General features: G+C 40.2%; 1 protein-coding gene across 2 annotated transcripts; it reads right to left on the minus strand.

Moving 5' to 3' along the window:
• LOC109234124 lies at nt 7,871–11,144 on the minus strand. Of its 2 annotated transcripts, XM_019399977.1 has the most exons (3): nt 11,029–11,144; nt 9,860–9,961; nt 7,871–8,154 (listed from the first exon to the last, which is right to left on the minus strand). In XM_019399977.1, the coding sequence occupies exons 1-3, from the start codon at nt 11,128–11,130 to the stop codon at nt 8,071–8,073; spliced, it is 288 nt and encodes a 95-aa protein (XP_019255522.1). In that variant the 5' UTR covers nt 11,131–11,144; the 3' UTR covers nt 7,871–8,070. The 2 variants fall into 2 exon arrangements, with proteins under 2 accessions (XP_019255522.1, XP_019255521.1); XM_019399976.1 differs by lacking the exon at nt 7,871–8,154 and having other exon boundaries at nt 9,243–9,961.

Raw genomic sequence — 14,171 nt, forward strand, 5'->3', positions numbered from 1 at the left:
AATATAATTATTTGAAATGTACTAATATGTGATATCAAATAATTTGGATGAACCGGTAACTGTGACACATTTTAGAGACATTGCTACCTCCTTGCCTTAGAATTTTGAGGGCTTCTGACAATTCATTTTTGGCTGTTCCACATATGATGAAGTTGGCTGAACTTGTGATCTTGCCCCAGTTTCTGATCATCTGGGAAATGAAGTTTTATTAAGATGTGACCGAACCCATAGGGCTGCCTACGTATCCCCTCTTAAATGGGAATCAGGTCAAGCGTAGTTCAGTTACATCAAGTGAAGAAATGTAAACAATCCTAAACATAGTACTTGACTGCGTCTGAGTTGATAGGTTTTGGCCAAATCTCTCCGCCCATTTCTACAAGTATGAGTGCTCCTCCTGTTAGTACTCGGTGAGCCATGTAAGGACCTTGCCAGTTGGGTGAAAACTTCCCTTTGGCTTCATCCTGATGTGGGGAGATTCGCTTTAGCACCAATTTCCCCAGAGCAAATTTCCTTGGTCTTACCTTTTTGTTAAAATCTCTTGCCATTCTGTTATGGTAGAGTTGACCGTGATGTACCGCATTCATTCTCTTTTCATCAATGAGAGCTAGTTGTTCATAGCGGCTCTTTGCCCATTCTGTATCGCTGAGCTCAGCTTCTTGTATGATTCTTAGAGAGGGGATTTCTACTTCGGTAGGAGTAACCGCTTTCGTACCATAGACCAGTAGGTAGGGAGTTCCCCCAGTTGATGTGCGAACTGTGGTATGATATCCAAGCAAAGCAAACGACAGCTTCTCGTGCCATTGTTTGTAATTATCCACCATTTTCCTCAATATCTTCTTGATGTTTTTGTTGGCGGCTTCTACAGCTCCATTCATTTGCGGCCTATATGCTGTGGAATTCTTATGCTTGATCTTGAAAGGTTTCACACATGGCCTTCATTAAATCACTGTTGAGATTGGCGGTGTTGTCGGTGATGATTGACTCTGGTACTCTGAACAGACAAACAATGCGATCTCGAACAAAATCTGCGACAACCTTCTTAGTTACAACTCTGTACGATGTGGCTTCAACTCATTTTGTGATATAGTCTATGGCCACTAGAATGAACCCATGCCTATTCGAAGCAACGGGTTTGATCAGACCGATGGCATCTATGCCCCAAGCGGAGAAAGGCCAGGGTGCACTTGTTGCATTGAGTTCATTGGGTGGCACTCGTATCATATCAACATGTATCTAGCATTGGTCACTTCTGGACATACTTGTTGCAGTCTGTTTCCATAGTCGTCCAGAAATATCCTGCTCATAGTATTTTCTTGGCTAAGACAAAGCCATTCATGTGCGGTCCGCAAGTTCCGGCATGTATTTCCTCGAGCAATTTGGATGCTTCCTTGGCGCCGACACACCGTAGTAACCCCGGGTCAGGAGTTCTTCTGTATAGGATTTCTCTGCTTTGAAAGAAATGGTTGGATAACATTTGGAGTGTGCGTTTTCGAGAATGAGTTGCGTGCTCTGGATACTCTCCCTTTGCCAAGTATTCTTTGATGTCGTGGAACCATGGATTTCCATCACTTTCTTCTTCAACATGAGTACAATAAGCTGGTTGCTTATGAATTCCTATTGGGATAGGATCGATGAAATTCTTGTCTGGGTGTTGTATCATGGAAGATAAAGTGGCCAATGCATCTGCGAACTCATTCTGAATCCTCGGAACATGTTTGAATTCTATCTTCGTAAACCTTTTGATCAGCTCTTGTACACAGTACAAATATGGCAATATTTTTTTGGTGTTCTTTGTATCCCATTCTCCTAAAACCTGATGCACCAAGAGATCGGAATCTCCAATCACCAGCATCTCCTGAACATTCATGTCAATGGCTAACATGAGTCCCAAGATGCAAGCCTCATATTCTGCCATATTGTTGGTTCATGAAACCAGAGTTTTGCAGATACCGGATTGTGTTGGCCTGTTTCTAACACTAAGACAGCTCCAATACCCACTCCTTTGAAGTTTGCAGCTCCATCGAAGAACATTCTCCAACCATCGTGTGATTCGATGATATCTCCTCCCACAAACGATACCTCCTCGTCGGGAAAATACTTTTTCAATGGTTCGTATTCTCCGTCTACATGATTTTCTGCAAATGATCTGCCAACACTTGCCCTTTGACCGCCTTCTAAGTTATATGGATGATGTCGAGCTCACTCAGCAATATCTGCCATTTTGCTAACTTTCCCGTAGGTATTGATTTCTAGAAGATGTATTTCAGCGGGTCCATCCTTTATATGAGATGTGGTGTAGGCAAAGAATTAATGCCTCAGCTTTTGAGCGATCTATGTCAAAGCGTAGCAGGTGCGCTCCAGCAAAGAGTATCGGGCTTCGTAGGGTGTGAATTTCTTACTCAGATAATATATGGCCTGCTCCTTTCTTCCAGTCTCATCATGTTATCGCACGCAACCAAAATCCCCATCTAGTACGGACGAAAAAAGCAACAAATGTCTCCCTGGTTCTGGTGGGACCAGAACAGGTGGTTTAGACAAATACTCCTTGATATTGTCGAAGGCTTTCTGGCATTCTTCAGCCCAGCTTGTTGCAGCATCTTTCTTCAGCATTTTGAAAATTGGTTTGCAGATCACGGTTGATTGTGCTATGAAACTGCTGATGTAGTTGAGACGCCCTAAAAAGCTCATCACATCCTTCTTGTTCTTCGGAGGTGGCAAGTCCTGGATGGCTTTGACTTTTGACAGGTCCAATTCAATCCCTCGGCGACTGACGATAAATCCTAGCAATTTTCTGGCGGGGACTCCGAAGGCACACTTTGCAGGATTCAGTTTCAGATTGTACCTTCGAAGTCGATCAAATAATTTCCTCAAATCTGCTATATGATCTGTGCTTCTTCTGGATTTGATGATGACGTAATCCACGTACACCTCTATTTCCTTGTGTATGTCGTGGAAAATGGTTGTCATGGCTCTCATGTAAGTGGCTCCAGCATTCTTCGAACCAAACAACATTATTTTATAGCAGCACATTCCCCATGGTGTGATAAAGGCTGTCTTTTCGGCATCCTCTTCATCCATCCAGATCTGATGATACCCTGCGAAGCAATCCACAAAAGAATGGAGTTCATGGTTGGCACAATTGTCGATCAGTATGTGTATATTGGGCAATGGGAAATCATCTTTGGGGCTTGCCCTGTCTAAACCTCAGTAATAAACACACTCCCACTTTCCCATTTTTCTTCAGAACAGGGACAATGTTGTCCAACCAAGTCGGATATTCAACCACTATGAGAACCTTGGCTTTGATTTGCTTAGTGACTTCCTCTTTTATTTTCAAACTCATATCTGGCTTGAATTTTCTGAGTTTCTGTTTTACAGGTGGACACATGGGATCGGTAGGTAGCTTGTGAGCCACTATGGATGTGCTCAAACCAGTCATATCATCGTAGGACCATGCAAAAATATCTTCATACTCTTTCATGGACCGGATGTATTCTTCCTTCTCTGACGATAATAGGTGAATGCTTATACGTGTTTCCTTGACTGTTTAAGAGTCCCCTAAGTTAACTGTCTCAGTCTCGTCCAAATTAGACTTAGGCTTGTTTTTAAAGTTTTCCATTTCTCTGACAATTTCCTCAGGTATCAGGTATTATATTGTCTTCCAGATCCTCTGAATCACTATCCTTATATTGCGTTGTCTCATTACATGTCACAATCATAGGTTTATTTGGATAGGTAATAATAATGTTGTTGAGAGAAAAATGTAAAGAATAACAATGAATACGAAAAATAGCAATACATTAATAAAATCTTGAAAACATTGACAAGTACGTCTCGATGACTCGAGCAATTATTTCAAAACAAAATGCTAAAAATGTCTTAGATGCTCAAAAAATTGCTTTTAAAAATAGTTGATGCTAATTGCCAGGCTACCCAGGAACTCGACGGACACGGGATGATGCAACGGTCCAGTTCTTGAGAACAACTCCTTTAAGGTCTTCCTCCTCCTCCTCCTCCTATACTATCACACTGCAATCCATGTCTTCATCATCGAGAAACAACTTCCTTATGCCAGCTAAGGCTTCATCTTCTTCAGACCCCCACATCATGTCAGTTTGATGAAATGTCTGATGCAAATATGGTACTGGCAATTCCACCGGATAGTAAGGACCACGCCATGGCGGTGACCAATCCTGGTACTCTTGTCAAGTGTATTCGAACCCAAGCCCAAAGGTTGTACTATAACGCTTCGGCTGTACCAGTTTGGTGATCCCTTGGAGATTCTTGCCGAGACCCTTGCCAGGCTCATACCCCGTCCATAACAATATGCTTTCTATCTTGTTGCTCCATCATTTTTCTTTTTCAATTGTGTTGACGCGCTCAATGCGGTGGTATGTTTCTCCACCCATCTTCCTCCTATTCTCGATGACTGGAACAGTCTAATTGGTATAGATGGGATTACTCCCGTCTCCATGGACGATCACCTCCTGATGGTTCCACTCAAACTTCACAGCCTGATGCAGAGTAGAAGCTACAGCCCCAACGACATGTATCCAGGGTCGCCCCGACAATAGATTGTAGGTAGCAGATATATCCAGTACTTGAAACTCAACATCAAACCAGGTTGGGCCCATCTGTAGGCTGAGGTTGATCTCTCCAATTGTGGCCCTTTGATATCCATCAAACGCCTTTACATTCATGCTTCCTGCTCGTATCTCGTGTAGACCTTTACCCAACCTCTTCAGAGTAGTCAGTGGACATATATTGAGACTTGAACCCCCATCTATCACAACCCTAGCGATGAACTTATCTTCGAATTGCACCGTGATATGTAGTACCCTGTTGTGACTTAGTCCTTCCGGTGGCAGCTCGTCTTCATGTAAAGTGATTTTGTGTCTTTCTAATACCTGCCCGACTATGTTGGCCATTTTCCCACTAGTGATGTTGGTGGGTACATAGGCTTCACTCATCACCTTCATCAGGGCATTCCTGTGTGTCTCGGAGTTTTACAGTAGTGATAAAATGGATATCTAAGCAGGAGTTTTGTTCAAATGGTCAACCACGGAGTAGTCTCTCGCTTGCACTTTCCTCCAAAGGTCGTCCGGGCCAGTCTGAATGATAGGCGGTTTAGATGTAGCTTCTTTGCTTGTTTCTCCCAAGTGCTCAGGTGTATAGACCCTGCCAGTTCTAGTCATTCCTTGTGCCGCACCTGTTTCTTCCATTTTTTCTTTTCCTTTCCTCCTTGCTTCCGCGACATAATCCCATGGTATAGCATCAGATTTGTAAGATGGCGTGGGTGCTACCGTCACGGTGAATGGTGTGGTTACCTCAACTTTAAATGGTGCTGGTGCGGTTACCTCGACTTCTACTGGTGCCTGGGTTTGTACCACAATGGGCGTAAGGGTGACTGGAGATGTTTCAGGATCATCCCCCTCCCGAATGAGTCCAATTGACCCTTCCAGATCCCATTCTTCATCGGTCTCTATCACATTTACTCCCTCACCTCTATGATCCGGGAGAGGATTATTACGAACATTGGGCGTAGCCTCCTTTGCTTGTATGACTTTTGTGTCGATTAATGTTTGGATCTTGTCCTTCAGAGTGCGACACTCATCAATGGTATGGCCCTTCATACCTGAGTGATAAGGCACATGTCTTGTTTGGGTTAATCCACTGAGAAGATCAGTTTTCCATAGCAACAACGGGAATAGAAGCGACATAACCAGCAGCCTTCAATCACTCATATAGTTGGTCTATGGGTTCAACAATTGGAGTATATTGTCTGGGTGGTCTGTGGTCTAAATTTGGTCTTGGGTTTTGGTAATTTTAGCAGGCTGGTGATAGTGAGTGGTAATATGCAGGTTGGGTGTTATAAGTGTGGTAGGTGGTAGCAGGTTATTGGTATCTGGGGGGGTGAAGGCTGGTATGTGGGTGGAGGTGTTTGGTATGTGAGAGGAGACTTTGGACCTTGGGCTACCATTACAGCACCCACTTCTTTCTTCTTAGAGATACCCCCTAACTGCAAAGCTTTATTCGTGGCTTGGAGTGCTTCGAAATTTGTCACCATTCCACTCTTGATCCCTTCTTCTATTCTTTCTCCCAGTTTGACGATGTCAGAGAATTTATGATTTTCAATAACCATCAGTCTTTCATAGTATTGCGGGTCTTGAGCTCTGACGAAGAACTTATTCATCTATTCTTCTTCAAGTGATGGCCTTACTGTTACAGCTTCAGATCTCTACCGAGTAGCATATTCAAGGAAAGTTTTAGTTGGTTTCTTCTTGAGATTTTTAATGTAGAAAACGTCCGGTACGTTCTCTGTGTTAAATCTGAATGGATCCATGAAATCTGACGCCATGCTCACCCAATTAAACCACTTCTTCACGTTCTGACTGATGTACTAAGACAAAGCATCTCCAGTGAGGCTCCTCATGAACAGCTTCATACGAATTCATTCATCTTTGCCAACTCCTACAAGTTTCTAACAATATGTTCTTAGATGCACTTTCGGATCACCAATTCTGCCGAACATTTCAAACTTGAGAGGTTTGTAACCCTCCGACAGTTCTACATCTAGTTGAATGCACAAGTCCTCATAATTCAAACCTTCAATGCCCTTGCCACCTTTGACACTCTGAACTCTACCAGTGAGCTTCTTGAGTTCTTCCGCCATGTTCTTGATAAGCAGGTCCTTCTCGGTGGATTCCGGTATATATAGGGTTTGTTGTGGGGTGGGGGGTAAAGGTGGACTCCGAGAATCTGGGCATAAGTGGTGGTCACTGGTTGAGTTTTTGGGATCGGGATTAGGTTGCGGTACATTCTGAGGAGTGTGGTAAGTGGTGGTTTATGGGTATTGAGTTGGATGGTGATGGTGTTGTTGAGGAGTAGGTACCGGTAGAGGGTTATGGTTCAGAGGAGGTGTGGTGTATTGATGGGCTACGAGAGGATTTGGCGGTGGATTTTAGTTCTGTGTGTTTTGGGGAGGTGCCGGGTTTTGGGCATTTGGGTTTTGTTGGTTGATATCAGGGACGTTTAAGGCGAGGGAAAGGTTTGCCAAGTTCTGGACCTGCTCGAGTTCTCCTTATAGCTCCAGTATTTTCTGTTTCAAGTGTAGCACCAATTCGTTCTATGCTGGAGTACTTCGACCATCCGAAGTTTCAACGTTTTCTGCATTGTCTTTTCTGATANTTTTTAAGCAACTTTGTGATGAATTAACGGATGGCGGGACAATGAGTGATGAACCTGTAGAAGTGGTAGCTATGGGTAAGAAGAGTCGTCGTCCCGATCATATACCCGCACTGAAAGCAATTAAGAAAATAAAAAGGAGCCCATTCATTGTTGCCGATATAGAGGCTGCTCTCCACGACGATGTTCATGTTCCTTGCGCAGTGGGGTTCTTAGTGGTTAAGCCGGGTGAAGATCTTGCTTCCAAGTCTGAATATTATATTGAAACATATTTCAGTGAATTCTTTCCTGTCGTGCGATTTTGGTCTCTCGGTGCTAATTTGAAACCTCTACTCTTGTCCTTTCGTGAATGGCGAGGTCATGTACCGCTTCTTCAGCCGAGTAGCAACGGACCGGCAATAGATCAACTACGTCTTCGGAGGCTTTGTGGAGGTAGAGATGCTAGAGGTGGAGGTAAAGGTATTAGAGGTGGAGGTGCAGGTATGGTTCTTGTTAGTGAGTAGAGATGCTTCAGTGTTATTTGTATCCTATTCTGCACTGTGTCTGGTCNATTAATTTCTTTTACTGCATTTTATACAAATATTGAACTTTGAATATTATCTACTAATAAACCTGTCCACACCATAATCTAACCAAAAAAGATAATATATATCAACACTTATTAGAAATATCAACATATTTAGCATCACAAAAGTATTACTTTCATATATAAATGATGGGGCTACTACAAAAATGCTCAAAGCAGATTTAGCAATGTTTCTAGCTGCATACAGTAGCGTCAAACTAAATTTTAACATAAAACATTCACCCTAGCCATTTTAACATCCGCTCCAATCACATAATTACATTGTCATAATTAATTATCTAATTCAATTATAAAGAACTTCAATTGTTGTCACTTGGATTACTGCCATCAGATGATCTTCTTGCACCCATGGGTGATAGGGATCCACTAGCTGCATCTCTGGGCTGCAAACAAAATAAAACAATAAGATATTTATATAACTTGAGTTATTTCTTGAGCACTATAAATATAAGTATAATCCCAGAAACAAGAAAGTGTCACCGGGAATAAAGTACAATCGATCCACTAGAGAAGAGCGGGGAAAGAAGATCTTTAGTTTTTTTATATGAGTATCTCCTGATGCAGAAATAAGTAACTATCTCTTTCCCAATTCTACAATGTCTATGGCTACAAAAAAGAATACTCAAAGAAAGTTAAAAGTGTGTCAGCTCCAATCCAGAATTTAACTTTCGAATTGTCAAGATGAACAACAATGAGTAAGTGACACCGTCAAAGTAGACAGGTAATGCATGTAAGCTGTTTTAAGCTTTGTAAAATGAACCGCACGGTAAAATCCATATTCATCACATAATGTTATGAAATCTTAGTGTTGAAAATCAGTAATTTCTTCAGAAGTGCAGTTGTCAAGCAAAACGAACGAGATTGCAGGACATTCATTTTGCGACATGTTTACTGCTCAAGCTCGCATATAGTTGTGGCCGTACATGTCCAAGATTTTGTTAGGACGAAAGTATGCAGGATTCAACATGGACTATAGAGAAATTTAAAGGCAGCAGGGGCATTGCAGCAAAACAAGTGAGGTTGAATCCAGTGGACAGTGCATCAGTGGTCACTTACTATTAGTCATCACCCCTGACCCCTGGGTCGTCGATGAGTTGAGAAATATGGATAAGATACATTATTTGGACATGTTCAACCAACTAATGGATGCACAATGTCCCTAGCTAGGAATGCCAGCAGCACAGAAATGTATGCTTGTGTAAACACTCACTGCATCTTTTTATCTCAACCAAATGTAGAAGCAGGAAAGGGGCAATCATGCCAGTTTTTTCAGAAATTTTTCTTCCTTAACCAACTAATCCATCAAACTGATAATTTCAGTTCATATCACTCACCCGTGTTTAGATCACTATTTCTTTAAGAATAGAAAATTCTACAAAAATATTTACTAAGGTCATACGGATCAAAAGTCACTTAGCAGTCTAATCAATCTTGTTAAAACTGTAAAATCATTGTTATTAAGACCAGCATTTCCCTAGAAGACAAGGAGACTTTCATCTATTTTGACAGACAAAGCTATAACAGTAAGCAAAAAGGATGCATTAAAGAGATGACTTGCACTTTAACCCCCTAATTTTTTTGAAAGACTCGGGAGCTTGAACTTTACACTGTTTATACTTAGAAGGAAGTTCCGGACACCTTGAAATTGCAAGGAAATTTACTCCAATAATGTTTCAGTCTAGAACAAAATAAAGATCTAATCTCTTGCGAGCTTAACTAAATAGTGCACTAACATTATTAATAGAATAGTAGTAATCACAAGTTTATTTAACGTTGTAGGAGGAGAAGCAAAGAACCCCGCAAATTGTTCCGGTATTGTCCCTTCTTTCATTATCATATATGCCTTGAAAGCATTCATCATTTGTCTGTTGGAATTCGCTATTTCTTTGTAGTTCTCTTGGCTTTGGCTGTGAACAATTTATTGTAGTTCTCTTGGATTTGGTTGTGAGCATTAAACAATTTATTGTAGTTCTCTTAGCAATGATTCAAACATGAAGCATCACTACTTGAAGCATTCATACCACAAAAATGAGGTCTTGCATGTTTAAAAACTTTGCTGGGGATAGCTCCTAATCCTAAGCACCTTACCCTTCCAGAGTGCTCTTTTCCTAGCACTTTACCAACAGCATCATTCGGCGAAACTTCAGACTCATCCACCGTGCTTTGGCTCAAAGAAAGCTCAATTTTTTCCTACATATTGTTTGTCACAACATTAATAAGTAACTAAATGCACACTAAGACAAGCAAAAAAGAGATCTCTATTTCAAGTTCCTAAATATCATATCAAGTTCTTGACGCTAGGATGGAATCATGACGCTGAGGAATTAAAGTTGCTGTTTATGGTTACTATTTTTTCTTACATAATCACGAAGCAGAATTCCAGGGGACTAGAGTCGAGAATGTGAAGAAACAAATGTGACACTATATATGCTATTGCAGTAGTTAAAGTATGTGAAAATACTTGATCTAAGTATGCACATACAAATTATACACTGCCATTGCTACAAAATCACAAGAATATATAAGAATACAATTTGTAACCGTAACAACTGATTAAATTTCTCAACTTATCATATAATCCTTAATTTTTCCACGAGTTGCGACAGTGATCATGAGGTGTCCAGTGAAACTTGGATGTTTGATTGGCAGGGGAGGTCATAAACCTCTTCCAATCATGAATCACTGCTATCAAATCAGCCATTTTAGCACTAATTCTCCAGCAACAGTTGGAGTGAACAGTCACAACGGCCCTAACATCCTTACTGTTTTAATAGCGTAGAAGCTCAGCAAGATAGGTGAGATGGAATAAATTCTCTTTTCCCATAAATGAGACGGAAAGACCAGAAATGAAATGTTAGCTTAAACTAAGATTGTGATCAAGGCTGAAAATATAAAACCTTTTGGTTTCTTTTACACTGAGAAAATGGAATGTTATATCAATAAGATAAACAAGTCATTTCATTCAATCCCCTTCTGGCTAAAAATCTTGAATAGCTAATTTTGCTCATATAATTTGTCTGGTAAAGTTGGCAGTTCTTCTCTTGCTAGAGAAAAAGAAAGGAGAAAGGTGATAGAGCTGAGTCTCTCCTAAGTTAGATCTAATAAATAACTTTCTCAAAGAGAAGAAGAGGAATTTTCAAGAAAGCTGAAGAACTTTCTGTTCCTTGTGATGTTGATGTTGCTATATACATAAATTAGATTTTAGATCCATAAAGGATAAATAACCTTCAACAATAAAAAAATAAGAAGAAACTTACACATATTTTCTTTGCCGCCTCATTCACATATGTTCCATCTTGTTTCTTATGAGTATCAAGATAAAGTTGTGCGCGTCTAGGCCTTCGTCCAGTCTCAGCCATCTATAAATAAAATAACCAACAAAATAACTTAACTGGAATAGTTACATAAGTTAGTTTAATAATTAAAGTAAATTGACATGAATTAACATCTTTCACCATTTCAGCCCTTCTTCTGGAGTTAGGCTTGGAGCCACCTGTATGTGTAAATTTTTGTTTCTTTCGAATTTCGGTATTCTTTCTGCACATTTCCTTACAAAAAAAAATACTTGAAAGTCAATCACATAAATAACTAAATATAATCAAACATACAAGTTGAAGTAATGAAATAAATATCATAGTTGTTTCTTTAAAACGATAATCAACAAATGTAGTCCACTGATCCCGTGGAATCCCAGTCGGAATATTTTCCATAATCTGAGCTTTACTTTTGAGTGGATCTGTGACGACCCAAAGGGTCATCACCTGTTTTCTTATTCATTTCGTGCTTCCGGGGCCTCAAAACCTCATTTAGGATTGCCTTGATTTGCGTGCGCAATCCAGGCACATAGCCGAAAAGCTTAAATATGAATTTTGTGTGAAAAATGCTAAATTTTGATATTAATATGAATATATTTCACTTCGGTCAATATTTTGGGTAAACGGACCCGGACCCGTGATTTGATGGACCCGGAGGGTCCGTAGAAAAATATGGGACTTGGGTGTATGCCCGGAATCGAATTCCGAGGTCCCAAGCCCGAGAAATGAATTTTTGTGTGAAATTATTTTCTGGAAATAATTAAGGAAATTGGAAATGAAATTTGATTAGAAGACTATGGTATCGGGCCCGTATTTCGGTTTTGGCTCCCGATACAAGTCTTATATATGATTTAAGTACTTTCTGTAAAGTTTGGTTGAAAACGGACGTCGTTTAACGTGTTTCGGACTTAAAATGGGAATTTGATGTTTTATGAAAAACTTGGAAGAAATCATGAGTTTCGAGGCTTGATTCGATGTATATGATGTTATTTTGGCGATTTTATCGCACGGATAAGTCCGTAGGATGTTTTTGAGGTCGTGTGCATATTTGGTTTGGAGCCCCGAGGGCTCGGGTGAGTTTTGGATAGGCCACGGCTTGCATTTTTGAACTTTGGAAAAATCTGGTATGCTCAGCTCTGTGATCTTCGCATTTGCGAAGGATCTCTCGCAATTGCGAGCTCGCAAATGCGAGCTCTTCATCGAAATTGCGAAAAATGGGATTTTGACCTGCTGATCGCAAATGCGATCTAACTGTTTGCAATTCCCAAACTGGGCAGTCGCAAATGCGACTTATTTTGTCGCAAATGCGAACTATTGTTCGCAATTCCCAAAGTAGCAGGTCGGGGTTCGCAATTGCGAACCCCAGTTCGCAATTCCCACATCTGAGGCCCAGCATATTTTATACTTAGCTGAATTTGAACTTCATTTTTCATATGTTCTCAAACTCAAACACCCATAGGCGATTTTCCAAGAAATCTTTCTTCTCCAAATCAATTGTAAGTTAATTTCTACTCATTTCTTTCAACCATTAACATCATTTAACATGTTTTCAACTTAAAATCAAAGATTTTCATGGGTGAAATTGGAGGTTTTGGGTAGAACCTAGGTTTTTCTAAAATTGGGGATTTGGACATCAATTTGGAGGTCCGATTTCAAAACAAATCATATATTTGGGTTCGTGGGGGAATGGGTAACCGGGCTTTGGTTCGAACCTCGGGTTTTAACCACGTGGGCCTGGGGGCGATTTTGGAATTTTTTGGCAAAACTTTGAGAAATTCATTTTTATGCATTCAAACTGATTCATTTAGTGTTTATTAAAGTAATTAAGTGACTTATGACTAGATTCGAGCGGATTGGAGGTGGAATCACGGGGTAAAGCTATAGTTGAGGCTTGAGTTGAGTTCAAAGCATCGAGGTAAGTGTTTGTTTTAACCCTAGCTTGAGGGAATAGGAGTTGAGTCTTATTTGCTACTTGCTAATTGTCGGGTACGATGTATAGGCATGGTGACGAGTATCTATACATTGGTGTCTAGCATGACCGTGAGTCCTTATTTTGCGAATAGTTGGGATTTGTTATATCTTCCATGTTTAATTGATGACTTCTATATGTCGTAAAGATCTTGTGAAAGAAATTGTGATCTTTGAACTTCATGGAGCGTTGGTTCGAGTTGAAATACAAATTGTGAAGGTATATGAGATAAGTAAATCTTTGGAGCATTGGCTCGAGTGATAATGTGAACTATGAGATGAAAGTGCAAGAAAGAGAAAGAGTTATTGATATTTTCCCTTGCTGGGACGTTGTGATTATTGATGTTGTACCCTTGCTGGGTTTTAATTGTTTGTTTGTGTTCCCTTGCCGGGATTTTTATTATTGTTTATTTATTCCCTTGCCCTTGTTAGTGATTGTTGATTGTGTGAGGAAGAGTGTTAAAGCACGAAGGGTGATGCCGTGCATTGTTTGTTTTCTTGTGAGGAAAGAGTGTAAAGCACGAAGGGTGATGTCGTGCACTGTTTGCTTATTGTGAGGAAAAGAGAGTAAAGCACGAAGGGTGATGCCATGCCGCATGATGTACCATTCCGTGCCAATTCTATTGATTATATGTGAGGAAAGAGAGTAAAAGCAGGGTGATGCCGTGCACATTTTTATGATATCATTGCTTGGTGAGGATGAGAGTAAAAGCACGAAGGGTGATGCCGTGCACTTGTTGCAGTTTGCTGTGATTTCTTGTTGTTATCAGTTCAAGTGCATTACTTGTCTTATTCCATTATTTCACGTTCGCATTTCCCTTTATCGTGTTACTTGTTATTATTGAACCAAGGTGTCCTTGCGCAACGTTATGTCTTGAATTTATGCCTTAATTGTTACATGATTATGTGACCTAATTGCTACGTGACATTCAACATATTAATTACTAAATTACCTAATTGCCCCCTTATAATCCATAATTAATTGCTATTTGTCATTATTTGTTTTCCTTAGTAAATCATAAATTTTGTGTACTTATTGTCTTATGAACTCGTATTAATTGTTGCGTTTGTTAGAGTAAATTTTCTTTTAGAGGAACTGTAGATTTATTGAAATGGGA

The sequence above is a fragment of the Nicotiana attenuata genome, chromosome 11 (genome assembly GCF_001879085.1).
Source record: "Nicotiana attenuata strain UT chromosome 11, NIATTr2, whole genome shotgun sequence".
Taxonomy (NCBI): Eukaryota; Viridiplantae; Streptophyta; class Magnoliopsida; order Solanales; family Solanaceae; genus Nicotiana; species Nicotiana attenuata.

What these genes read in the sequence shown, in the direction of transcription:
- LOC109234124 (XM_019399976.1), bottom strand. Translation starts at nt 11,130, where the DNA reads ATGGCTGAGACTGGACGAAGGCCTAGACGCGCACAACTTTATCTTGAT. An exon ending in AGGCGGCAAAGAAAATATGT is followed by an intron (nt 9,962 to 11,028) that starts GTAAGTTTCTTC and finishes AACAATATGTAG; the next exon opens with GAAAAAATTGAGCTTTCTTT.